The sequence below is a fragment of the Leptosomus discolor genome, chromosome 12, assembly GCF_034619465.1.
Source record: "Leptosomus discolor isolate bLepDis1 chromosome 12, bLepDis1.hap2, whole genome shotgun sequence".
Classification (NCBI taxonomy): domain Eukaryota; kingdom Metazoa; phylum Chordata; class Aves; order Leptosomiformes; family Leptosomidae; genus Leptosomus; species Leptosomus discolor.
This window is the reverse complement of record NC_141402.1, coordinates 9949923-9975456: the sequence shown is the minus strand read 5'-3', so window position 1 is coordinate 9975456 and position 25534 is coordinate 9949923. Positions and strand designations below refer to the sequence as shown.

General features: G+C 39.7%; 1 protein-coding gene across 5 annotated transcripts in view; it reads right to left on the bottom strand.

The window, feature by feature from the left end:
• The window catches only part of CPT1A (carnitine palmitoyltransferase 1A), a 33378-nt gene extending 10149 nt beyond the window's left edge, over positions 1–23229 (bottom strand). For 3 of the 5 annotated variants that reach the window (XM_086472345.1, XM_086472341.1, XM_086472343.1), the window contains exons 1-14: positions 23089–23229; positions 21842–21981; positions 21268–21439; positions 17992–18093; positions 17139–17276; positions 16199–16276; positions 15427–15534; positions 14271–14358; positions 9998–10193; positions 8688–8876; positions 7552–7657; positions 5603–5719; positions 4571–4735; positions 2444–2578 (exon numbers count right to left, since the gene is read on the bottom strand). In XM_086472345.1, the coding sequence (XP_086328471.1) occupies positions 2444–2578; positions 4571–4735; positions 5603–5719; positions 7552–7657; positions 8688–8876; positions 9998–10193; positions 14271–14358; positions 15427–15534; positions 16199–16276; positions 17139–17276; positions 17992–18093; positions 21268–21439; positions 21842–21981; positions 23089–23229 (1875 nt within the window). The remainder of the gene's footprint in view (positions 1–2443; positions 2579–4570; positions 4736–5602; positions 5720–7551; positions 7658–8687; positions 8877–9997; positions 10194–14270; positions 14359–15426; positions 15535–16198; positions 16277–17138; positions 17277–17991; positions 18094–21267; positions 21440–21841; positions 21982–23088) is intronic. The other 2 variants (XM_086472342.1, XM_086472344.1) reach the window with 2 other exon arrangements.
• Between the last annotated feature and the right edge of the window lie 2305 nt (positions 23230–25534).

Sequence of the window (25534 nt, the reverse complement as noted above, 5' to 3'; positions counted from 1 at the left end):
GGGATTTTTTGAATTTTAACAAAGCTTTTGATAACTGTCTGTCACAGTATCCTTCTGGACAAAATGTCCAGCACACAGCTAGACAAGCCCATACTACATTGACTGAATAAGGGGCTGACAGGTCAGGCGTGGAGTTGTGACAAATGGTGTTACACTAGGCTGGCAGCCAGTCACCAGTGGGGCTCCTCAGGGCTCAATTTTGGGGCCACTGCTCTTTAAAGTTGCTATAGAGGATCTGGCTGCAGGAGTCGAATGCACATACACAGTATCACTAGCCAGTCGAGGGAGGCGACTGTCCCACTCTACACCACACTGGTCCAGCCCCACCCTGTGTACTGTGTGCAGTTTTGGGCACCTCAATAGAACACGAGGACGACCTCCTCTCCTATTGAGGAGATTTCCAAGATGATGAAAGGTCTCAAGGGTAAGACTTATGAGGAGCGGCTGAGGTCACTTGGATTTTTCAGCTTGGAGAAGAGACGGCTGAGGGGTGCCCTCATGGCAGTCTACAGTTACCTCAAGGGGGGCAGCAGAGGGACAGGTGCTGATCTCCCCTGTCTGGTGACCAGCGATAGGACACAAGGAAATGGAATGAAGCTGCGTTATGGGAGGTTCAGACTAGACATTAGGAAAAGCTTCTTCACTGAGATAGTGGTCAGCCACTGGAACAGGGTCCCCAGGGCACCAAGCCTGTCAGTGTTCAAGGAGAGTCTAGATGATGCTCTTAGTCATATGGTTTAGTTTTGTGCAGTCCTGCCAGGAGCAGGGAGTTGGACTCAATGATCCTTATGGGTCCCTTCCAACTGGAGACATTCTATGACTCTGTGAACATTGCATAAATGTTGCAAGTGCTGAAAGAAAGTGGTTTTGTAATTCTGTTGTAACATTCTGTTACAATTCTATAATGTGGAATGCAGCACACCGAGTACATGGCAACCTGTCACTTATTTCCAGCATCACTGCATTTTACACCTCTGATCTGGGACACAGTGAGCAGCCTATTTCTGTCCAGCATGAGAAACTAATAAATCACTTGTCATGCTAAGCAGGCCTACCACTGGCATTCAGGAGTAAAGTTTTGTGGATAGTCCATGGAGGATACAACTGCTCAGGAAAAAAAAAAAAAAAATCTAAGGAAAAACCCAGAGAAAAATAGAAGGAAGCAGTAAAGGCAGACAACTCTTTTTAAAATAGTATATAAATGCATATAATAAAATTTTCATAATACATAAAACTAAAAATTGCATTATGAGTGCAGAATTACTCTGCTCTGTGGCTGATCATTCCAGGTGAAGGGTAGTAACGAGTCAACAAGTCTGAAAGAATCATGTTTGCAGTAGTTATAACAAAAAGTGAACAGAATGAAGTCTGCTACATCTTGCCACATACAGGGCTACCTTATTCCTTTAACAAAAATGCAGACGTTAACTGCAGAGATGCAACAGCAATTAATTCTGACATTAAGACGATGACATGTGGCCAGCAGATGGAGGGAGCTGATCCTGCCCCTCTACGCTGCCCTCATGAGACCCCATCTGGAGTGCTGCCTCCAGCTCTGGGGCCCCCAACACAACACAGACATGGAGCTGCTGGAGCGAGTCCAGAGCAGGGCTACCAAGATGGGCAGAGGGTTGGAACACCTTTCCTGCGTGGGCAGGCTGAGAGAGCTGGGGTTGTTCAGCCTGAGAAAGAGAAGGCTCCAGGGAGACCTTATAGCAGCCTTCCAGTACCTGCAGGGGCCTACAAGAAGGCTGGGGAGGGACATTTTCCCAAGGGCCTGCAGTGACAGGACGAGGGCTAATGGTGGGAAGCTGGGAGAGGGCAGACTCAGACTAGATCCAAGGAAGAAGTTCTTCACCCTGAGGGTGGTGAGACACTGGAATAGGTTGCCTAAGGAAGCTGTGGATGCTCCATCCCTGGCAGCGCTCAAGGCCAGGTTGGATGGAGCCTTGAGCAACCTAGTTTGGTGGAAGATGTCCCTGCCACGGCAGGGGGGCTGGAACAGATGACTTTTGAGGTCCCTTCCAATCCAAACCATTCTATGATTCTATGACGACTATGTCAAAAATTACTTTCTACACACAGGGTAGTTGTACAGTAGCTGTGCCCTACAGTTATGTATGATAGGTTGACACAGCTGGATTTCCAGACTGTTTGGGTTTTACAAGTCCTCAAAATTTCACAAGTCATCTCAGTTTTCTAGAGTTCAGGAACTGTAAGAAATGGCATATTTGGCTAAGTTACTGCCATTCTCTTTTGGTATAACCTTGAATTTCTGCCACATTGACAGAAAAGGTGGACAGTTACCTTATGCTACACTTCCTTCCTGAAAAACAAAGGCATCACTCTAAGTGTTTAAAAACTATTTGGGAACTTATACAGATATCTAGCAATAACTCATGTGCCTTATGCATTGTGTAAGGTAACAACACCACGAACTTACACTTTCCATTGGGTCTTCCATGGTTCGAACAAAATTACACGATTCAACAGTGCATGAACGGACAGTTTCGGTCCTGCCTTCTCTGAACAAGCGTGTCATAGAGGCTTCATACGTTAAAGAAAATTTTCCCATGTCCTTAAAAAGGGAAAAATAACTTAAAAGGTTTAGCAAGACTTAGCCCCTCTTTCTTAATCAACAGTTCAAGGTAAGCACACAGGATATGAATCACTCCACAAATTAAACTCAACATTAAGTTTTCAGTAGCTCACCATCAGCAGTCTTACCTAAAGATAACAAATGCAAAAAATAACATTAGTAGTATGATTTGATAAACAGTAGTAGAACAGTTGAACTAGCAAGGACTACCCTCTCTGTTTTACATTCAATTTTCTTCAGTTTATAACAGAAGCTGATCTAAAGGGCATCAAAATACAAATAAAGGCTGTGCGATGAATAGATTGAGAGCAGCCCTGCAGAGCAGGAATGGGGGTGCTGGTGGATGAAAAGCTGGACATAAGCCAGCAATGTGCACTTGCAGCCCAGAAAGCCAACTGTATCCTGGGCTGCATCCAGAGCAGCGTGGCCAGCAGGTTGAGGGAGAGGATTCTGCCCCTCTGCTCTGCTCTGGTGAGACCCCAGCTGCAGGGCTGCCTCCAGCTCTGGGACCCCCAGCACAAGACAGACAAGAAGCTGTTGGAGCAGGTCCAGAGGAGGCCACAAAGATGCTCAGGGGGCTGGTGCACCTCTCCCACGAGGACAGGCTGAGAGAGTTGGGGTTGTTCAGCCTGGAGAAGGCTCCAGAAGACCTTATTGTCGCCTTCCAGTGCTGAAAGGGGGCTACAGGAAAGGTGGGGAGGGACTCTTGATCAGATAGGGTGGTGACAGGACCAGGGATAACAGTTTCAAACTGAAAGAGGGGAGATTTAGATTAGATATTAGGAAGAAATTCTTCCCTGTGAGGGTGGCGAGGCACTGGCACAGGTTGCCCAGAGAAGCTGTGGCTGCCCCCTCCCTGGCAGTGCTCAAGGCCAGGCTGGATAGGGCTTGGAGCAACCTGGTCTGGTAGGAGGTGTCCCTGCCCACGGCAGGGGGGTTGGAACCAGGTGGTCCCTTAAGGTCCCTTCCAACCCAAACCATTCTGCGATTCTATGATCCAAAAGCCTATTTGAGAGTTCAGTGGGTTCCTAATTAACACAGCTGTGGTAAGTAATAGAGAAAACTAACATCCTTAGAAGTATTTTCAGTTACAAGTTTAACAGCATGGAGACACATGCCAGTGTGGGGATTTTCAGTAACGTGAGAAGTGAAAGCAGTCTGCAAAATCCAGGAAATACGGCTTCCGTATTTCCTGTAGATCTGCACACTGATTAAAAGTGGTCAAATGATAGAAGTTATCTAACACTTGTTAGCAACTCTACCTGTCTAAAATATACATCAGAACAGATCATGAAAGTCTGTTCAGTTTTAGATTAAGAGGAAAAATGTTCAAAATAAAAAGAGAGATGCATGGATAAGCAAACTATTTACCAGGTAACTACATTAAACAATGGTAAGAAAGACTGTAAGTGGTGATAACAGCCAGGAAATCTGGATGCTTTGAAAAGCCATTTGGAATTACTTAAAAAAAAGAGAGACACAACTAGAAAGCAAAATGAAAAACATGCATGTTGCTACACTGCTGTTTTCTGAAAGCACATTACAAGAAAGGTGAACTAATGGAAGATGACACAGGCAGGCATTTCTGTTAATCCTGTCACGGACTGTCCAAGACTACTGAGTTAAGGGCAACTCCAAACTAAAAGGTGATTATACCATTGTTTAGATTATGCCCACAGCTACTACACATTTCATACCTACTTCTTTCAAGTCCAGAATGCCTAGGGATAGACCAACTAAGCAGAGGAGCAAGACTTGCACGAGTGTCAATACACTAACCTTTGGACAATTAATTTCCAGTTAGTAATCTGTTGAGGGTTTGTACCAATATCTGTTGAACGTCTTTAATATCCTTGCACAAGCAGTGCAAGATTACTCTGAAGTACTTCACACAATCACATATTTTAAACTCAAACATGCTGTATACCAAATTTAATGAGATTCTGTAAGCTAGAAGCAGTCTGTTCTTACCCGATAGTGAGCAAGCTGCAGGGCAAGTTGCACGAAGGCATCAGGGCTGGTTTTTGCTTTCTTTATTAGTCCCTTCCCAAAAGTATCGAAGAAAAATGAGTAGAAGTCCACATCATCTGCTAGAGCTACGGCAGTGCTCAGAGACCTCTCAATCACTTCTTGACACTAAAATAAACAAACAAATATCTACATGCACATATGTGTACATGCATGCATTCGATGGCCTTTGAGAGAACTGTTGAAAAAGTCCAAGTATTTTTAATTGATCTAAGAAATGCTATCATTATGTGTGCCAGGAACATCATTCTCCAAATAATCTCCTTTTGGAGAAAGAGAAGCTATCTTTGCCAGAAAGAATTCAAAAAGCTAATTAAGTTAAGCCAATACACATCCAGAGTCCAAAAACTACACTTTAAGAAAAACACAAGCATTAAGCCTGTTGCAATTGCTAGAACATAAGAGAACAACCCTCAGAGACAGAATGGCAACAGTTGTGTGGCTTCCAATCTGCCATACGTGCTTAAACATAGCACGAAACATTACCTTTTTATTAAAATTAAAACCCAGGATAGGTGGTGGCAGTTTGTCTTGAACTCATGCAAAAAACCCCACCAAATCTTATTTGCCATGTATACAGAATTTTGAACACACAAAAAAAGACAGCTGATCTCAAGAAACTACCACACAAGAGCACTTGTTGTGATTAAGTGTAATGAAACCCCAGCAACTTGAACATAATTTAATACAGTTACTATTTAAAACAGGTGTCCACATATTTTTGACATGTTGCCAACCAAGAAAGTTTCTAATAAAAAACTGGCATTTCCTGGCCAGAATATTTAAAGAGTGATGTTAAAACCCCCTAATATCTTTTTAAGTGCACTGAGTAACGTCCACACATGAAATACACCTCTTACAGGACTCAAAGGAATTCAAAGTAAATTTATAGGGTTATCAGTAATTACTTAAACGATCTGACTGCTGAGGAAAAGAGGAACTTCTTCCTCAGACCACGAGCTGTTTTGTACTTACTTCTTCTGGAATTTCCCACTGTAGTTTGGTAGGAACAGGAATATTTTGATTGGTGTCTCCTTTGCAATGCCCATCTTCTGAATAGCCCAGTTCAAGATACTCCGTTGCCATGACATGCTGCAAGGAATGACACTCTTCAGAACCACCGCGCAGGACATGCTGCTGTGGAACTTCGATCAGGTTGTGAAACCCATATAACGCATTTTCAGTACACAGTGAAACATCATCCATTCCCAAATAGTCAAATCAGCTGCCAGTGAAGCCCTCCATCTTACCTCTTATTTTAAGGTACTTTCACTTCTGCTCTGAGTGGAAAGAATACCAGATACACCTACTCAATTACACTGGTGCATTTTGTCAGATGCTGCTGAATTAATCCAAAAGTTTCAGTTAAAAACCCAACTCAAACTTACCAGTAGGAAAAAAAAAAAAAAAACAGTCTTAGAGTCTTAGATTTCACAACCTTTGTTCAATTTAGATCCTAGAAAATTTCTGCAGATTTGTTATCTGTCAAAACTTGTTCATCAAGAAACAGTTTATTTCAGAGTAAGTGCATATCCCTGCAAGGATTTAGTAATTTTAACATTTGCATCCCATTCAACACTGCAGTTTATTTTATATGTGCACAACTAGAACTCTTGGGTGGGGAAACAAGAGTGTTTCCAAGATGAATACTTGAACAAGACCAAAAAGGCTCTGTCTTATGAGATTTCAAACAACATCCTAATTTAAAAAAAAAAATTAAAAAAAATTAAAATACAGAGTTATCAACAGATTTGAATCTGCTCAATATAGAAAGAAAAAGCTCGACAAAGAACTATTGCACGTTCTACATACATATTTCTAATCTCTTCTTTTAACTGAGTTTTCTCACTTAGTGGTCAGAACATGCCAACTATGAAATGAAGCTTAATCCATTCTATTCTAAAAACAGGCAATCTATAAAGAGCTAACTACAGGTAACTTTTTAGGAAATGAAATCCTACTTAAGTTTATTCTAGTCATCTTAATTCTCCTCAGAAAATGAACCAACTAATAGCAAGTACAGAGATATGAACTACAGCATGTAACACCATTCGTTAGAAGAAAAGCTCAGTAACTCTCTTCCACTGAGCTAGACTAGACTGCACTGTCAAGTCAATCTTGAATCACTGGCCTTCTTTCTTCCCTGGTCAGAGAATGCAATGAGGATTTTTGTTCTTACACACATGGAAATGCTCATATAATAAAATTAGGAAATTGCGCAAATTGCTTTCAGGTCTGACTGGTGCCCCAAGCAAACACATAAAGCAGAATTAGCCAATGGTTATGAAATAGTTTTGAGTGACTGAGTCACAGAACTGTCTATGGGTTTATATTTCAAAAAGAAAAAAAAAAAAAATCAAACAGGATTCCAAGTAATAAACTAAGCTCACGGGGAACAGACCTGACAAAAAGTATGTTTATTCCATTCATTGCAAATCAATACAAGAGACAATTTAATCAGAGTATTGATCTGCAGCTCATCAAACACTGGCTTAGAGGAAAAGTTAAACCCTGTACCATTTCTTTAAATTTTGAAAGGAAGTGTGGGATTTTTATAGCACAAGAAAACCTAAGTGCTTCAGAAGCACGGATATACACAAAATACAATGCCATACCAAAGAGGCAACAATCTGCTGATTTAGAATGTTATAAACAAGTTAGATGGGAAGCTGTACCACTTTTCCATGAAGACATCCATGCTCATTAAAATGCAACAAAGACTTTAAATTAAAGGACAGCAATCTTATCTTTTAAGCAAGGGTGGGTTTTTTTCCCCAAGTTCTGCAGTTGCTGTAAACACAGGCCCATAATCACTCATCTGCAACATGGATGCAGGGGATCGAAGTTAACTGCTGATCTCCGGGACGGTTGCATGGACCACATCACACTACCTTCTGCATTAATTTTCTGCACTGAACACCTACCTCCCACAAGTGTCCAACAATAGGAGCATCTGCCCAGGAGTGCTCTGCATTCAGACCCATTCTGCCATTTTTGAATACTATAAGACTGAAAGTTTTATCAAACCACCTACAAAAGAAATCAAGATCTTATGGGTTTGTACATTTGAAAAGCATTTTTCTACTGCAATTTCATCACCTCTCTCAAAAATTCACATTCAAATGTTCAATGGTTCTTGGCTTGCTTTTTTAAAATAATAGTTTATTTAGATAGACGTACATTTGAGCCTCATGAAGTTCAACAAGGCCAAGTGCAAGGTCCTGCACCTGGGTCAGGGCAATTCCTGGTACCAGTAGACCAGGGGATGAGTGGATTGAGCAGCCCTGCAGAGAAGGACTTGAGGTACCAGTGGATGAAAATTTGGACATAAGCCATCAATGTGTGCCCACAGCCCAGAAAGCCAACTGTATCCTGGGCTGCATAAGCAGCAGTGCGGCCAGCAGGCCCACGGAGATGATCTTCCCCCTCTATCTGCTCTGGTGAGACCCCACCCGGAGTGCTGTCTCCAGCTCTGGGGTCCTCAGTACAAGACAGACACAGATCCGTTAAGAGCAGGTCCAGGGGAGGCCACAAAAGTGACCAAAGGGATGGAACACCTCTCCCACGAGGAACGGCTGACAGAGTTGGGGTTCAGCCTGGAGAAGAGAAGGGTCTGGGACACCTTCTTATGGCCTTTCAATATATAAAGGGAGCTTATAAGAGAAACTGAGAAAGACTTATTACCACGGCCTGTAGTGGCAGGACAAGGGGCAACAGCTATAAACCGAAAGAGGGTAGATTTACCATAAGGAAGAATTTTTTTTTTTTTTTTTTACAATGAGGGCGATGAGACACAGCAACAGGTTGCCCAGAGAAGCTGCGGATGCCCCATCACTGGAAGTGTCCAAGGTCAGGTTGGACGGGGCTTTGAGCAATCTGAAAGATGTCCCTGCCTGTGGAAAGGGGGATAGACTAGATGATCTCTCAAAGTCCCTTCCAAACCAAACCCTTCTGTGATTCTATGAAATTTATCAGCTTAAAATCACTAATTCATACATTAGCCACATGAATTGGTGAAACTCTAAATAGTGAAGGTGTTTGCCACACAGTCAATACGTACCTGTCATAACATCTGCCATGTATTAAGGATTTTGCATATGCATCCAGTGACCTCACTGGATCTTCTTTCCTGTACCCCTGCTCAAGGTCATCCAATGTCACAAAAAAGGCTGCTTTTTCAACAGCATCTAAGGACTGTTTGTTCTTTCCACGGCTAAAATAAGCCTGTCGAGCTTTAGCCCATGGTACTCTGCAAAAAGAATTTGGTTTATAGCCAGATTACATGAATTTGTCAATGTTTTATCACCCTTAAGATCAAAATGATACATTCCTCCTACTTTTATCAAATTTGAAGCAATGACTTTCATTGCATTTAAACTATATCAGCAGTGAAGACTTCCAGAAAAATACACATACAATGTAATCCTAGGAACCAATTCAGCATACTATTACATGTGTGTGAAGCTTAATCCTCAGAAATTCAACATTTCTGCCGCACACAATACATATAGCATAATCATCAACGTTTATAACTTAATAAAAGAAAATATCTATTATACAGAAGAAGAAAATAGTAATAATAATGAAAACAATCAACAGACGTTAATATCCATTGTTGTAACACCTAAACCTAATTGCCTATAGAAAGTTCCATGGTAAATGCCTGAAACAGATCTGAAGTTAAATAAGTCCTGAACAATGCAATTTCTGTACGGTTGCAGCACATTTATTTATAAAATTATGTGGTTTTCCCAATGAAAAAATATTTCAGTTTGTTTTAAAGCAGAAAGTGAGAAAGAGGAAAGACTCCTAGTAAGACATTCAAATCCAGGGCTCTTTCTCTCCCTTGTCCACAAATAACTAGACAGATCAAACTAAGCTTGTCGCAATTTAATTGAATTCAGCGATCTGGCACCTAGAACCAATGGAGTACATACTGCGGTATTTTCTAGGTGCAAGTCATGAGTATGAAGTAATAGCTACTGCATTCACAGTCTCAATCTTAATTTTTAAGATATTCTTTAAAATGCCAGTGAACCCCAGAGCAGATATAAAACTCAAGTAATTCAACAGGTGTAATAACATAAAGCTTCCAGTTACCACTCTTATGATAACCACAATTAAATCAAACTTCTCCAGCTAAGTACAGGTAACTTGTACACAGGGTTGCCACTGCCAAATTACTTTGAACTCCATACAGCTACCAGTGACTCAGGAGCTGTTACATGCTAGCCATACACAAAATCTGCAATCAAGGTATAAGCAAGTGACTGTAGACCATTCCAAAATTCCAAAGCCAACATTCAATTAATGTGTTATGCAACTATTTCTAAACATTAAAGTTAATTTTAAAAATAATAACCACCATACCTATCTCCTGCAGTAAGAGCTGCTAGTTTCTCTTCACCAGCCTGAGGCTCTGATTCATCATCAAGAATTCTTTGCATCTGCTGTTCAATTTCTCGGGGTTTCAGCAGTCTGCCATCATGGTACAGCCACACTTTGAAGTAACGCCCCTTATGATACACAACAATGTGTTTGCTGTCTTTCACATGCTGAAGAGTATCTAGAATTGCAATCACTCATGTGAAAACAACTCATGTGAAGTCTCAAAACACTAATGCACTAAATAATACCAAATATCTACTGCATGCACTATCAGTTAGCTACAGCTTACTTATTTTAACAAAGTAATAAATAGTGTGGAATAAACCACTCCATGTTATTTCAGCATACAGATTCCTGCAGGAAACAGTCAAATACCCAGACCTGATAATCATTTGTATGTATAAGCATCACCAATTTCCACACTGGATGCCAATATTAAGCAACTAAATCTGTATTTCTGTGTCCGCACTAGTAGTGTGGTCTCATTAAGTGGTCAGCAAAAGAGCACCCTAGATGAAGCTGACGAAAGTTACTTTTAAGTCATCTGCATTCAAGTGCTGGACAACTCACGGTACAATCTGTGGGGAGTCTTGGAGAGCTCAAGTTTAGTATCATAAGCTTTTGTTCACATTTATCCTGGCAGATGCAGGGGGAATTCTCCATCTATGGCAAGAAGTGTAGTGCTACAGAAGCCAGTGAAGCAGAAACCTAGGTCACAAATTTTTCCTCACTGTATTATTTATATCGCTGAATTGGGATAAGCCTGAACTTCATAATGAACGCACTGAACGTACAGATGAAGGTTTCTACAGCAGCCAGGAAAAGTCTTCAGCTGATGAAAACTGTTAACTGAATTCCCTCACTACTCCAGAGAATGTTACATTCCTACGACTCTGAAAAGGCCCATTACTGAGAGTGCAGAAAGATGATGTCAAAAATGAGGGCTGAGCCTAAAAGTCATGATTCTACACTTCGGGTGCTCGGAGCTGTCTACAGTTTTGGTGGGTATGGTCCATCTGGTGCGTATGCTTCCACCAGGAGCAGTTTTATGCTAATCACAGCTTTAGCCACCCACTTGGCATTTCTGTCAAAGACAGGGCACCTGTGACAGAAGCGCTAGCATTGGCAGAAGCACCACTCCAACTGTCAGGTACATTAATACAATGGGCTGTGAACTGAGAAGAAACCCCATGGAGGGGGAAAGAAACAGCAAAGCCATCAGCTAGTGAGGTAACTTTTTCTGTAACCCCAACTCAAGTCAGGTCACCCCAAGTATGTGTCTCATGTACATGGTGTGTCCATACAAAAAAAAAAAAAAGACAACAACCTCTTGAGTGTAAAAAGCAAAAATGAGATCATTAGTCATCTACATCAACATCTCATTTCACAATAACCGGTGAGCCCTGGCAATTACCTTACTTATGGGCCTAAATACAGATTTATGCACCTGGAGTACAGAGTTATTGTAGTACAAAAAAAATCCTTTCCTTTCTCTTGCCAGTCTAAGTAGTCATGTATGTACATCTGACGATACATGTAACATGCTGCATGGGCTTCCTATAGAAAAAATGGGAATGGAGAGACATAAAGGCTCTTCCCTGCTTAAAAGCAGCAGTTCACTCCATAGTGTGTTTTGGTAAGACACACAAAGATTAAACAACTGCTCAGGTGGCAGGATAAAGTGTTCATTAAGATTTTACCACTCCTTAGCATGAAAACATGCCACAACTTTTTTAAAAATATGCTGCTCCTGTAGGAACTGTAACATACATAAAATAGTTCAAATGTAATTGAAATCAGGGGGCAAGAAATCAAGCTACTCATGAGAATCTGGGAAAAATGTCATTATAACTCACTTATCATACAGAATGACAAAAGTTCTTTTTCCTCTAGAAAACTGAAAGAGTAAAATAGGAAGTATGAAGTGCTTGGGAAGAAAAGAAGGTAATTTTGTGATTGTGACTGTCCTTTAATTTGAAAGACTTTAAGCAGGAGAAACTGAGAAGAACCATTAAGACACACAGGATGTACTTCGATCAGGAGTTATAATTAGAATGGGCCACTTGTACACTTGTACGCAAAACTCATTTCAGACTCCATCATGTCAGAGAGACCATCGAAGCTAAATGCAAACAGTCCATACCTTATATTTTACTGAGGCCAGGGAAGGGGCAAGGGTAGTGCTTTCAGTACATGAAGCAGTCTAAAAAAACAACAGCTCATACACTACGGGTGTCTAATAGATATTTCAAAGCTTGCTAGTTTACTTAAGCTAGTTCACAATTAGGAAGCAATCACATCAGCGATACGTTTCTCTCCATTTTGCAGATAAAGGATGCTGAGGCATAGTTGAGATAACTCCTCAATAATCTACCAAGGACCAGCAGCAGAACTGAGACTAAAATCCTCACCCAACACATGCACCTACTGCTTTATCCACTACCCAATGCCACTTCCCCCCTTACCCAATCATACAGTAAAGCAAATGCCAGACCTCCAGCAGTGAAGAGTAGGCACATCCATTTGTCTACTTAGAAACTCTTTATGGTTTTTCTGTAGTTGAGTGGGACTAACATGCTCAAAGGCAGCTTGAAATGCAAGTTACAGATCTCAAAGTAAAAAAAAAAAAAAAAATCGTGTCTTCAAGTGACAGCCCATATGCCCATTCCCGATGGACATGACTGAACAATAACCCCTTGCATTCCAAATTCCCAGAAATTGTCCTCTGCACCAATCATGACTATCACGATAACACTGCCAAATACTGTATTTCATTCTGGTGCTGCCACAATGATGTAGTGTTGGATAAAACATGAGAACTCAGTTCTAAGAGACTCTTTGGCATATAACTGAATCAGAGAAACCTAGATATAGCTTAAGCTTTTGTAGAGAACACAGGAACATCAGAACTGCTGTGAAATTATTAGTTTGCTTCACAAACAACGAGAAAATGGGTAGCAACGTTTTCTTTCACCTGTTGGCTACAAGTATTAGTATTTCTAGATGCAATCTGCTTCCTTTTACAAGTGACAAAACTCAGCAAAAAAAACCCAAAACAAGAAAAAAGCCACCATATATAGATCATAAAAACCAGCTTGAGCCTGGAAAGTTTAGGATAAGCTGATGGAGATCTTTGGAGGCTACCCTGGGGAGAAACCCATGATGAACATTTAGGGATACATTATGTTTAGAAAAATAACGCCATAATGAGAAGTTCATCCTCAGATCCTGGACAATGTATTGACCATCAAAAAGATATATCTCAACACAAAAATATCATAACAACAAACAATTTGTCAAAGGTTTGTCATTGACTAGAGTGTAATGCTTTTACGTCTATAGGCAGTGTTAATGAATGCATGGAACGAGAGCATACGCACACCTACAGTGAGAAAGCATACATGAACTGTCACAGATGCAATCAGGTTTTTTGACTGAGCTAACACGATTGCTTGTGATCATCCTTAGTGTCCCACAATAAATAGAGGTTGCAGGAACAGAGTCAGGTGAAAATGACCCTGCTGTAAGTCAACAGCCTCTCTATTCAACATTAAAATGTGAAAACTTAAGTTACTCACAGTTTAGGATAATCAGACCATTGCTGGGAGTTAGGGCAGAGCAGCAACCAACAAAACCCAGAGTATAGATTTTCTTAATGTGTTACAGGAAGTTTTGGATGCAGTCTTTATTACAGGTGATTTCACTTCACTGATGTCTTACAGTGCTTACAAAAGGTCAAGGTTACAGTGGCACTGGAAACCTTGATAGGACTAAGATTGTCCCTGCCCCTAAACCAGGCAAAAACTACTGTTGAACATATATTCATACTGAGAAGAATACAATTGGATGTTGTCAGGAATCACAAGCTGAAAGGAGAAAGCGAAAGTCAAGCAAGCAAAGGATTTAAAATGGTTGAGATATGAGAACACAACTTCTAAAAGATAAACATGTAGATATCAAAGGATCCTGAAAGACTAGAATGGAGAAAAGTAAAGGTTATTTATAAATTAAAAACAGAGGGCAGACAGTTTACTGAAGTTTTTAATTTAAGTAAAAGAAACAAAGAACACTGAAGAAGTTTCAAAATCACCCTAAAAGAAAACACATCCATGCACTCCAACAGCAATTCATTACTTCCTGAGCATCAGAACACAGTATTGCTTCTCGCGTTTGGAACAAACAGGATTTTAGCAGAAAATACATCAAAACCTGAATTCCACCAAGATGTTTATTCTCCTTGGCTGGCCCTGCTTACCTGATTCCTGTCCTGGGATACGGGAGGTATTAAACATCCGTTCCCACTGAGCTGAGCAGAGTGGAACTGTAGACCCCATCAGAAGAATCTGTGCCACAAATGTACATTAAAATGTAATTTTGTAAATACAATTAGCAAATTATAAAGGAAAAAAAGAAACAAGATCTGGTTAAAGACAGGGTGTAGAACAGGAAGGTTTATAATACATGAATTCAGGGTTGTTTTTTCCTCCCCACCCTGTTCATTGTCTTTCCTTGAACTACATGTGGAAGAAAACACTGACATTCCAGTAGCCGTATTTTCTTCCCTCCTATCAGCTCACCGTTCAGGAAAGCTGTATTTTTCCCCCTCCTATCAGCTCACCCCTTCAGGAAGGACAACTGAAGCTAGCTAGCATCTGAAATACAAAGAGTTCTCAATGGCTGGTCCGGATGCAAAGCTTACACATACAGCAAGCATTACCCCTGAATTTCTTCTTTTAAAAGCTATTTCCAGCTGTGTAGGAACAAAAGCTTGTATTTCTCAGATTTGTAGCTACACACAACTAATCAAATCCCTGCCATGACTTTCAACAAAACAACTTAATTGTTTCCACAATACTTGTTTGCTACAACACAGCTGAGAGAACAGAAATTCAGAGTGGGATTCACCTTACTATCTCTGCTACCCAGAAATTAGTGCAACACAGGATTTTACCATCATCTGTACTTAGGCTGCCACTGGCCCAATCTTGGCTTCAAGATCCAGTCCTTCACCCCAGCCACCCCTTGTGCTCACACTACATGATACCACGGACTTTTCAGAGTTCAGTGGCTCGAAAGTATCACCAAATGCTTAGCGCACACCAATAACATCTGTTATACAGAACATTTAACATATGCAAGTACAAGCCTCTATTTGTCTTTTGGGCAAATCCATATCTTTATTCCAACATTGCAATTAGTCAGCATGCCAGAATCCCGATTTTTGATAGTTAGTAGTTTCTGCCCATGTGCAATTCAAGTAATAACCCAAGATGTTTGGGACCAATTTATCCCCATTTTACATGTAGTTCTTACACTAAGACATTCCTCTCCTCTCCCATTCTGAAAATTGATCAGCTTCTTACAGACTGGGCTGGAAAAAGATCAAGACACATTTAAACTGATATACATACTGGCTTGATTTCTTGTCTATCCAGTTTTTTCCGATAGAGCAGGATAGCATGGATAACATTACCAGCTCTGGCTGCCTGCAGGGTTGTGGGAGATAAATAAAGGAAATCCTGCAAAGTACATAAGAATAGTAAGTCAATGATTATCAACTATATTTAAAAGAAATACTGATAGTACTTCTCATCCACATTCTGGTGTTTATTCTGGTCAATATAGAAAACACTTGAAAAACATACAAAGTGCACTAGTGCAGTGAGTTCATCACTTCAAACTTAAATTTCTTCAACAGTTATAATCTGCTTCAACCACACTGGTCCTAAAATATACATGATAGCTGTTACTCATCCAGTAGAAGAGACAATGCTACTTAAAACTTGAATCCCAGACTAGCATATTTCCTCTTTTTGCTTATAATTTTAGCATCTTTTACAATTTTACTTCCCATCCAGATATTTGCAAATACGAGCACACGCCTCGTTGAGTTGTTACCCATGAAGTTTTACAGGGAGCTTTTTAAAGACTGCTTGTGCAGTCAGCACAGACCTATGTCATTACTGCACGAGTTTGCCTAAGTGGCAGATGTGGTAAGTTTATTCTTAAGATAGCATTGTACTCGAAGACATTGGCTGCAGGTTATACTAGAAGAAAGAAAACCAAATGTCACACACTCAGCAGCAATAGATTTCTAAACAGAAAGACATCACGAAATAAGATCCCTGGCAGAAATTTTACAGTGCTTCTTTGACACATAAGGTGTTTATAGTATTTACCTACCATTGCAAAATAGTTACTGTTAACCATAATTGGTCCACGTCCTCTAAGGTAGATATATTCTTCCCACCAATCACTAACCTGCAGCAGGAAGGAAAACAAAAGCAGTAAAATCTCATGATCTCCACAGTTCGTGTCTTCTCTGTTAATGACTCCATAACACATTCCACACAGAAGCACGAAGGAAACTGCTAGCTTGCCCCTCTACTTAAAGACAAACAAAGACACCCTAGCTTGTGTTAAACTTTAGGGAAAACAGCAAAAAAGGGGCAAGAGAATGAAATGAAATTCAGCTGTAGCTCTCTGATAAGCTTCTGAAGAAGTCATCACCTTCAGATAACACTTAAAAATATATCAGATCTCCTGAAGGTTTTGCAGCCCTTGACAGGACAGCTTAGGCTACTGAGTACAGCTAGATGTTAGATAATACATCAGGAAGGAATTATATTACAGTTCTCATTAAGATGTTGGTGTTTGCGTTTTCTTTTTGGTAAGAAAAACACCGAAAAAACCCACAACTTGTTACAATTCTTTATTTCTCTTCCATATGCTTTAGCTGCTCTCTGTGAAAACACTTGTCCTAAATCAGTCTTCTAAACTCCCTGGGTAACTACACTCATTGTTGAATTATCACACTTAAGCAAATAAACAGACTTCAAAAGCAATCACAACAGCAAAAGCTAAGTCACCTGCTCCAGAATAACAAGCACGAAATGCGAATTCATTCTTTCAAGGTCCATTCACCACACTGTTTGGTTACCAAATCACACAAATTATTTCTGGGCAAATCAGCCCATCTTCAACACACTTTACAAAAACATTAGGCAGTTTTGATTGCCTGCTTTTACATTTAAGAAAGAATAACAGTTAAACCAAAAAAGGCAACAGGGAACAAATTAAGTTATGTCATTTGAACAATTGAGCCTCCTATTTATCCACTCACATAGTTTGTAGCCCACCAGGATTTCAGCTTCAAATACCACTGAAGCCTTGGTCCTAAATTAAATGCAAAATCTTTGGCAAGACCCTCCATTCTTCTGAACTCTTCATCATCCATAAGCGGTCGAACTGATTCCAGATACTTAGAACACAGGAAAAGAATCAGCACCAGTAAAGTAACTAATACATAGCTTCTGCCCATTCACACACAAAACATTTGAACAGTAGACAAAGATCATCCAGACTCAATTCATACAGTCGCAAATACTATGTTGTTACAATAAAAGTGTACACTCTTCTAAATATCTGTCTGCAAAATACAAAAGTGAGCTCTTTTCCCAGATATTTGTTAGCAAATCACAAGTGGAAAAGGTTACTTTTCTAAAGATACATTTTCCACTCAAAAGGGGAAGACATACTGCTTCTGTATCAGGCAAGAGACTTTTTTGGTCTCTGAAAAAAAAAAAAATAATCAAACCTTCAGTTTCTATGACATTCTGCCCTACTTACACACTTTGTTATAAGGTTTTGTGGCATAAAACGCATGTTTGTGTGTTCAAGCTGTGGAAGATAACAAATCCAATACGTTTCAAAAGCCCTGGAAATCACACTTTGTTGCACAGTCCTACATCAACAGGCATCCCATCATCCAATATGAATTATGCCAGCTTCAAATTGTCACTAGTTTCACTGGTTTGTCATAGCCTTCATTTTAATTTCTATGCAGAAGCTCTAATCCATTATACCATATTAATACCACCATGCAATACTTTTATAAGACATGGCAAAAAGCCCACAAGGGCATCTAAATACGGACTCAGTGCTACTGAAGAAAACGAATTAATGAATGTACACACCCTATTGACTGTGTCTTTAACAGCTGGAACTGGCAATCGTGGTAATGATGTCTGGAAACTGTATAACATGGGCTTACGTCCAGAGAAGAGCTTTACAAGCGCCTGAAGACAGACAAAAACAAAATACACACCTCAAATTATTAGGGTCAACAAAAGAAAAGTGACAGACTAATAAAGTGCAATGTAACTCAGAGTTCTTGTCACTGGTAAATTATACCATACTAAGTTTAGCAAACGATCATATTTATCACTGTTTCACAGATACAAGAGGCACTGATAGAAACTTTCTAAAGATGAAACATGTCAGTGGAAGAGAAAGACTGTCATCATCATTCCTGACCTCCCAGTCTTCTGGTCTTTAGGCAATACTGTCATTTATGAATGGCACACCTTGATCTCAACAAAAAATAGACACAGAGTTACTTAGCACTTCTTTTCTTCATCCATTTCCCTCTGGAAAGATTAAAAAACCCCAAGTCTACCAGTTGATCTTTTACCATGCAGTAAATACTACAAAAATATCTATATTGTGCTTCAAAACAGGAATCATTATCAGCCCGTCACTCAGCTAAGGATCCTAGATAACTATAGCCACCTTCAAAAATAATAATTATGCTTTAGAATCACAGTTTAATATTTTCTAAAGTCACAGCTCAACATCAACAATAGTATTGATGTTACAGCGAGTTTCTTCAAACATGAGTCTGTCTCAGGTAGCCTACTGCATGATCCGAACACACCAAATTGTGCAAGCATGCCAGTGTTATACTCCGTGCTGGTGTTACAAAAAAACAACAAAACAAAAAAGCCACAGATGACAGTTCCCATCTTAGCTTCAGATATTCCAGCAGCTCCTGTTTTCCACAGCAGGCTGAAGCAGCATTTCTGTCTGCAACTAATTCTTGGCTGTGACATGCACTAGGCTGAAAGTCTAGATCATGCAACTCTTAGGCTGCACATGCAGAATTTTAGCATTATCACTATTTCAGCATGAAAGTAAGGTCAAGTATTGCACCAACAATCCAGTGCAATGTTTTCTGTCAAGGTCCAATTTTAGTCTGATGTACAGCACTGTATGTTGTATACAGGCCAACAGACTACAGACCAAAGAAAACAGGGGATGTAATTTCACTGCTAAATTCCTAGAACTTCCCCTTGGTATCATGCCCTCAAGTGAAGAACTACTTGTAAAATGTAGAGTTCCCTGCCTCCCTCAATTTCCTTGATCAGCACAGCTAGAGAAGGCTGGTTTAGGCAGCATAAAACTATTAAGAATTGCAGAGTATTACCAGCCACAAAGACCCCCTGCAAATGGATCTGTATCTGAAAGTTGTCAGATGTACATGGATGCACCACAGTGATCAGCCTGATGAAATCTAGCTGTGCTTCATGACAAGATAAATTTGAAGCCAGATGAGAAATAAAAGCTAAGCTTTTCATAAGAAAATCTAGTTCCATACTTGGAGACAATTTTATTCCACAACTCTTAAGCCAGGAAAAGCTGAAACTTTTCTTCAGACAGGAAGAACCTGCTCAAGAGCAAACACATTTCACAGTTTTTTCTCTAAGTAAACCTGTAGCAGAGAATTTGTAACAGTTTGAGACTATTGAAGTGATCTGAAAGACACATACTTAATTACATCTCCGATTTCATACGCAGACACTGCAAATAATCTCACTCTAGCACGCGCTGCATCTGTTCACAGATTATTTTTTAAAACTGCAATTAATACTTGGATTTTCCCCCTAATTCTGGTACAGGAAATTTTTACTTTAGAAGATGAAATATGTTAATTAAAAGCGCTACTGGACTTCCAACCAGCCTGAAAAATCACTTTGTACTGTGACTGAAATCAGAGTTCAGGGTTTTGATTTGCAGGACTATTTGAACAGAACACAGTATATTCATGACACCATTTTTCATGCTGTCACTCAGCATGAAAAACAGCTAAGAAAAAAAAGCCACAACAGGAAAACCCCTCTGGAACATCACACAGTATTAAAGGACAATAAAATCTAGACAGCTAAGGTAGTTGGTACTGTTTTACTAAGGAAAACAGTCTTCTCTTTTGCTGGGACTAGCTAAAGAAAGACTAGGGTATTCAAATAGAACTTCACGTTAAGTATAGATTAAACACTGTTGGGCATACACCTTTACAGTGTTCTGTATTTTAAAACATATAATACACAACAAAATACATAGGCAACATATAATGGACAAAAATTTATAAATACAATAGGCAACAGCACTGTAAGTAGCATCACAGTTCGTACATTTGAGGTTGATAAGGCAATATTAACAGCTTTAAAACATCCATCTGGTAGGACATGCTGAAAACCCAGACAGCTACAGCTTCAAGCAATGGACAGGACGCCTTACCATTCAGAGCCTGTACTGTACAAATTCGAGTCATGCGGCTCCTGATACCACTTCCAGGAGAAACTAGCAATCAGAAATTCCATTTGTAACAAATGAACATTAAATTCTACTTTAGTGTACCATTCTGAATACCTGTTCTTGAACATATTTCATAATAAATCATGACATGTTGTTAGTCTAACACATCAGCTAATTTTTGAGGCTGTAGACACTAGTTTTATCATAGTCCTGGCAAAAGTGAGTTGAAAGAATTAAGTCCAAGTACCAAAACCCCACTTCATCTTTTGGAGCACCTGTGTGTACATTTCCTCACTTTACACCTATCACATCCTTTAAGGATCCTTTTCCAAAGCACCACAATAATCAATGGCAGCAAGATCACCCTCTCCTTATGTGAAAACTGCACAAGCTACCTACCTTATACTTTTTCTCCAACTCGTTTTGGAGGCAGACCACTAAATCAATTGAAAGGACAGTCAGTATTTTCTTCAAGCGTAAGACTAATTTTAGAATGGATGACTAGAAATCCTAACATTTCAATAAATAATTAGAGTAGCACTTTCTGGGGAGGACAAAATTCTCTGGTGCTGCAGCCCAAGTTCTTTAAGCTGTACTTGCACATAGAGGAAAAAGTAGGTATTTAAGTCACATAGTCCCAAGGTGCTGGCAAATGTAGAAGTTATTCTTGAAGTGTTTACTCTTCCTTCTACAAGGCCATCCTGGGCAACTTAATTATAGCATCAGAAGGATGACAGTAATTAGCAAAAATATCTACCTAACAGCTTCCTGTCCCATGATGCAGAAAACACAAGCAACGAAAAACCTACAAAATTTTAGGGCTTTGAATACAGATCAAGTAGAAGTTAAGATGAAACAGCAAGAGAATATATCCTTACCATCCAAATCTTGGTGCCTGCAGAAAGTTTGCCATGTTCAGCGAACATCCAACCATGATAGGAAAGCAGCATTTTGAGGGAGTAGCGCATTGTGACAATAAGGGCAACCCAAAGCCCTGTGCCAAAAAGTATTCCACTGACGATGTTCTGTGTTTGGTTTGACATATAGCCACTACGTAAAACAAAAGCCAGCACGAGCCAGTTAATGTCAGTTGAAGTTCTGCAGAGAAGCTAGAATTGCAAACCTAAGTCTAATGGCACCACAGGCAGGCGTTACACAAGCTTCACACCTGTTTAGCCCTTTTTCATAAACTCCTTTCCAAACATCCTTTCAGGCAGCAAGATCAGAGGCCACAGAAGTTGCCAAGTGTGCTTCCCAAATAGTCAGCAAACAATGCAGTAATACTGGTATAACCACCTACCTGTTTCATACCCTCACACCTCCACTTACTTGGCTTAGTCAGCCAAAACACACTGCTCAAAAACTGGTATACTTTAACAGGATTAGCTTTAAGAGTAGGTACAAATAAAACTGATTTCCTTTAGAGGAACAGTAACTTTTCAGTCTACTTACGTTGTATCAAGTGTTCGGTTGATTTTAGCTATTATTCCTAAAGAAGGATCAATTTTGGCATACATTGTTGACATCACACCCACCACTACAATAAGCCAGCTAGATGGGCTAGCAGGATAAACGCCAGTGATAATTCCATTCTGGAAAGAAAAGCCTTCATATAATTTTTTCATACCAAAGTGGTTGACTTCATATTACCATGGAAAGAAACAAACAAACAAACAAAAAATCAAACACATTTAAGTCACTTAGTTTTAAACAAGAAGATTATCCAGCATTTTCTTACATATGCTTAAACTCAGGAGTAGGGAATGGATTAAGTTTGACTGCTACAGAAAATTGTCACAATTACATCAAGAATTAAAGGAACTTCTAAGTTCTTTTGTGGACAACACTGATCCTGCTGCAAGTTTTACTAAAAATACTGGAATTAGCAAACAACCATGGAACAAACGACACTTCAGTAATTCTCACTTACACTGAGCTAGGCTTCTCTAGGTGAATACATGGCAAAAATATTCGACTGAACAAGACACTGAAAAGCAGAGTTAAGTCTGGGGTTTTTTGTATCATTCACACAGTCCTTCTTATAACTTTATACAAAGATTTTAAGACTCCCGTTAAAAATACATTTTTGAAAGTGATGCTGAAGATATGCTGTGGCTTATCTAGTTTGCTACTAGTAAAATGGATACTCACCATTTACGATCCCATTAATACAACTAAACTCACAATGATCTACATCAGATACCTCACCAGAAGCATTATTCTTAGCATAACTCCTACTAGTTCAGGTAACTTTTTGAAAACAGCAAACGTTCTCCTTAATTTGAAAATAGAATTTTGGCCAAGAGTACATAAAATCAAGAGAGTAGTCTTGTACCTCTAAGTGATATGACTCTAAAAATTACCAGTTATTGCTTATGCTAAACGATTACATAGTTACACGAAGTATTATGAAGATAATGAAATAAATTAAAGCTATTGTTAATTTCGACATCTGTTTCATCTTGCTTCCATAGAATAAATCAAAAAGATGTACCCTTTCAGTCTTTACAGCATCACCCAGTGCTACCTTCCTCAGTATCCCTAAAACCCACACAAGTCTTTCACAATAACGAACTTTATTTGCCATAAAGGCAAAAAAACCAAACAAACAAAAAAATCAAGTTTTGCTTAAAATTTCAATAAATCTCTAAAACATTAAACAATCCTCAAGTTTGGGGGACCTGACTAATGTAAAATACCTTGAATCTGATGAACTTTTTCTTCCAGGAATGCACACCAGATAGGTAAATTTGTTTGAGTGCCTCATGGCTCATTCGCAGGTCAATCCCATCTGGAGTTACTGTAAATTGAAAAGCTACTGCTTGATGAGCTTCTGCCATTTTCAGAGTTCTGTCAAAGAGCACAGTTAAAAAATTATTTCCTTTTTGTTTAAAGGAACCAGGAGTTACTCCATTTCTAGCAAGATACCTTCTACACAGTAATTTTGGGAAATATTTCAAGACAGTACTTGCCTCTTCCTCACAGGCTATGCTTGCACTTCAGTCTGTGTGTCCAGTATGTTAATCAAGGCACCTCTTAACCGCAACAGCTGAAAACGGAAGCAAAACACTCTCGTGTGACTCAGGCCTTTTGGCAGGATTGCCACAAGCTGAATATCACGCATACATGCAACATATAAAAATCCAGAGCAGAGCAGAAAATTTAAGCCATAATATTTAGAAAAAGCACATTGCAGGTACATAGCATCTCACCCTAATGACAAAGAAGATTGTTTTAAAATGATAAAACATTTTCTGAAAAGATATTAAAGTCTTCACCTCAGCTAGCAAAACAAAGCTGCTTCTGGCCATATCTTCCTCTGAAATCTTTTCTATCTCTCAATTTCAAGCAGACTGGTCACAACAGTAAGACACTATAGCCCCTGTGGTTCTGAGTTCTGAATGGTAAATAGCTGCAAAATCAAAACTATGCAGAGTTGAGGAAGCCAGATCACAATTGTCAAAAAACGACCTTCACAAACAAATCTGAAATTAAGAGGAAATTTAATTGAACTGCAGCTCAGTTTAACTACCCAAACGAGTATCAGCAATGGTGCCAATACAGACAAAAGATCATCATAACGGGCAGGCATAACAGGCTCAAGCAAAAACCACTGGAAGTTAAAACAGAAATGTAACTGTGATTGTTTACATATTTATGTATCAACTCTGTCTGAGGATACACCCAAGCCAAATTGAACTGTATGCTCTCATTTACCACCTCATCTTCATAGCTTGCTTCTTTCTGTAACCAGCACTTCTACATAAATACCCTGGAAGCTGCCCCTACTAACCATTAATTTAGACCAATGTTATTTAAACACTTACAATCAGAACACAGATTTCTGCAGACAGACTCTGTGTATAACATTGAAATGGTCCCAACTACATATTCCCAAGGAGACCATCGTGACTCAAAGTCTTTTGTCCATACTCATTCATTAGCTTACTAAAACTTCTGTGCATAATCCTAACAACAACATCCTCCTAGAAGCATGGCAAAAAGGTAGAGAAATCCACAATCCCATCTGCATGTCAGGATTCAAGGGCAAGTTTCAGTTTCACATTTTTACTGGTACAACACACAAGTGTGGCACCAGCATTTAAGGTGGCACCCGCATTTCTATTTAAGCAAAATCGAAAGAAAGAGCAACTACATCATGCCTTTTGAATCCTAAAGGCTGAAATTTACATTTCTTTTGCAAACCTGAAGCTTAGGCTTTAATTAAACTTCAATTCTTGTAGACTTTCATACCCTGCTGAACCACATGCGAGGGCTAACCATTTAGCTGGGCACTTCAAAAGCAGTTTATTATGACTGCACTGCTGCTCCTCTAGTCTGTAAATACTGTGTCAAAGTCTTCTGGAGCACAAAGAGGGGTTGCATGATGTATGATTAGACAACTAGGTAATGTAAGCACTGGGAATGCTGCAGTAATAGCAGGCTTAGGAAATAAATACACAATATAGGAGAAAAGGAGCATTAGGCAGAGATGAACAAGATAAATGCTGCTGTGCAGCATCCAGTAAGGTTGCTGACCCATGGGTAGTGTCTGTTTGAGATATTTAAAGTGCCTGTCCCTAGACCAGCCCTCAATGATCAGCCTCTGCAGTACAACTACTACAGTGGCTTGATGGCAATTCACAGATCTCCCAAATCCAACAGCCACAGCTCAAGTTTTAGAGACTTAGTCCTGGGTGAATCAGGCTCCTGGGTTTCTAGAAGGGTTGCTAAAGCTCACAGTGTCAGGCAGATAGCATGCAATTTGCTCTGTGCATGTACAGTGTCTGATTAGGACAACAAAGAAACCAAATCAGCTTTGGACACCAGTTTCAAAGCCTTTAAGATAAGCCCTGTATGCTCTAGTAACAACTGCAATTTGTAGTATTTAATGACTCCGTCAGCAGTAACTGCTTATTCACAGGGGCCGTGCTGCAGGCAGGTATCAGGAAGCCAGTCAGCTCTCTGTTCATTCACTTAAATTGTGCACCACCAGTTCGACATTGAGACCAAAACTGCAAGACAGCAATAAGAGACAGGCAGCAGTAACACACGGTATGCCCTGGGCTCCAGAGGGTTTGCAAATGGGGAAAGCACTCAACGTTACAAATTCATTGTATATTTAGCAGAACTATTAAGACCGGG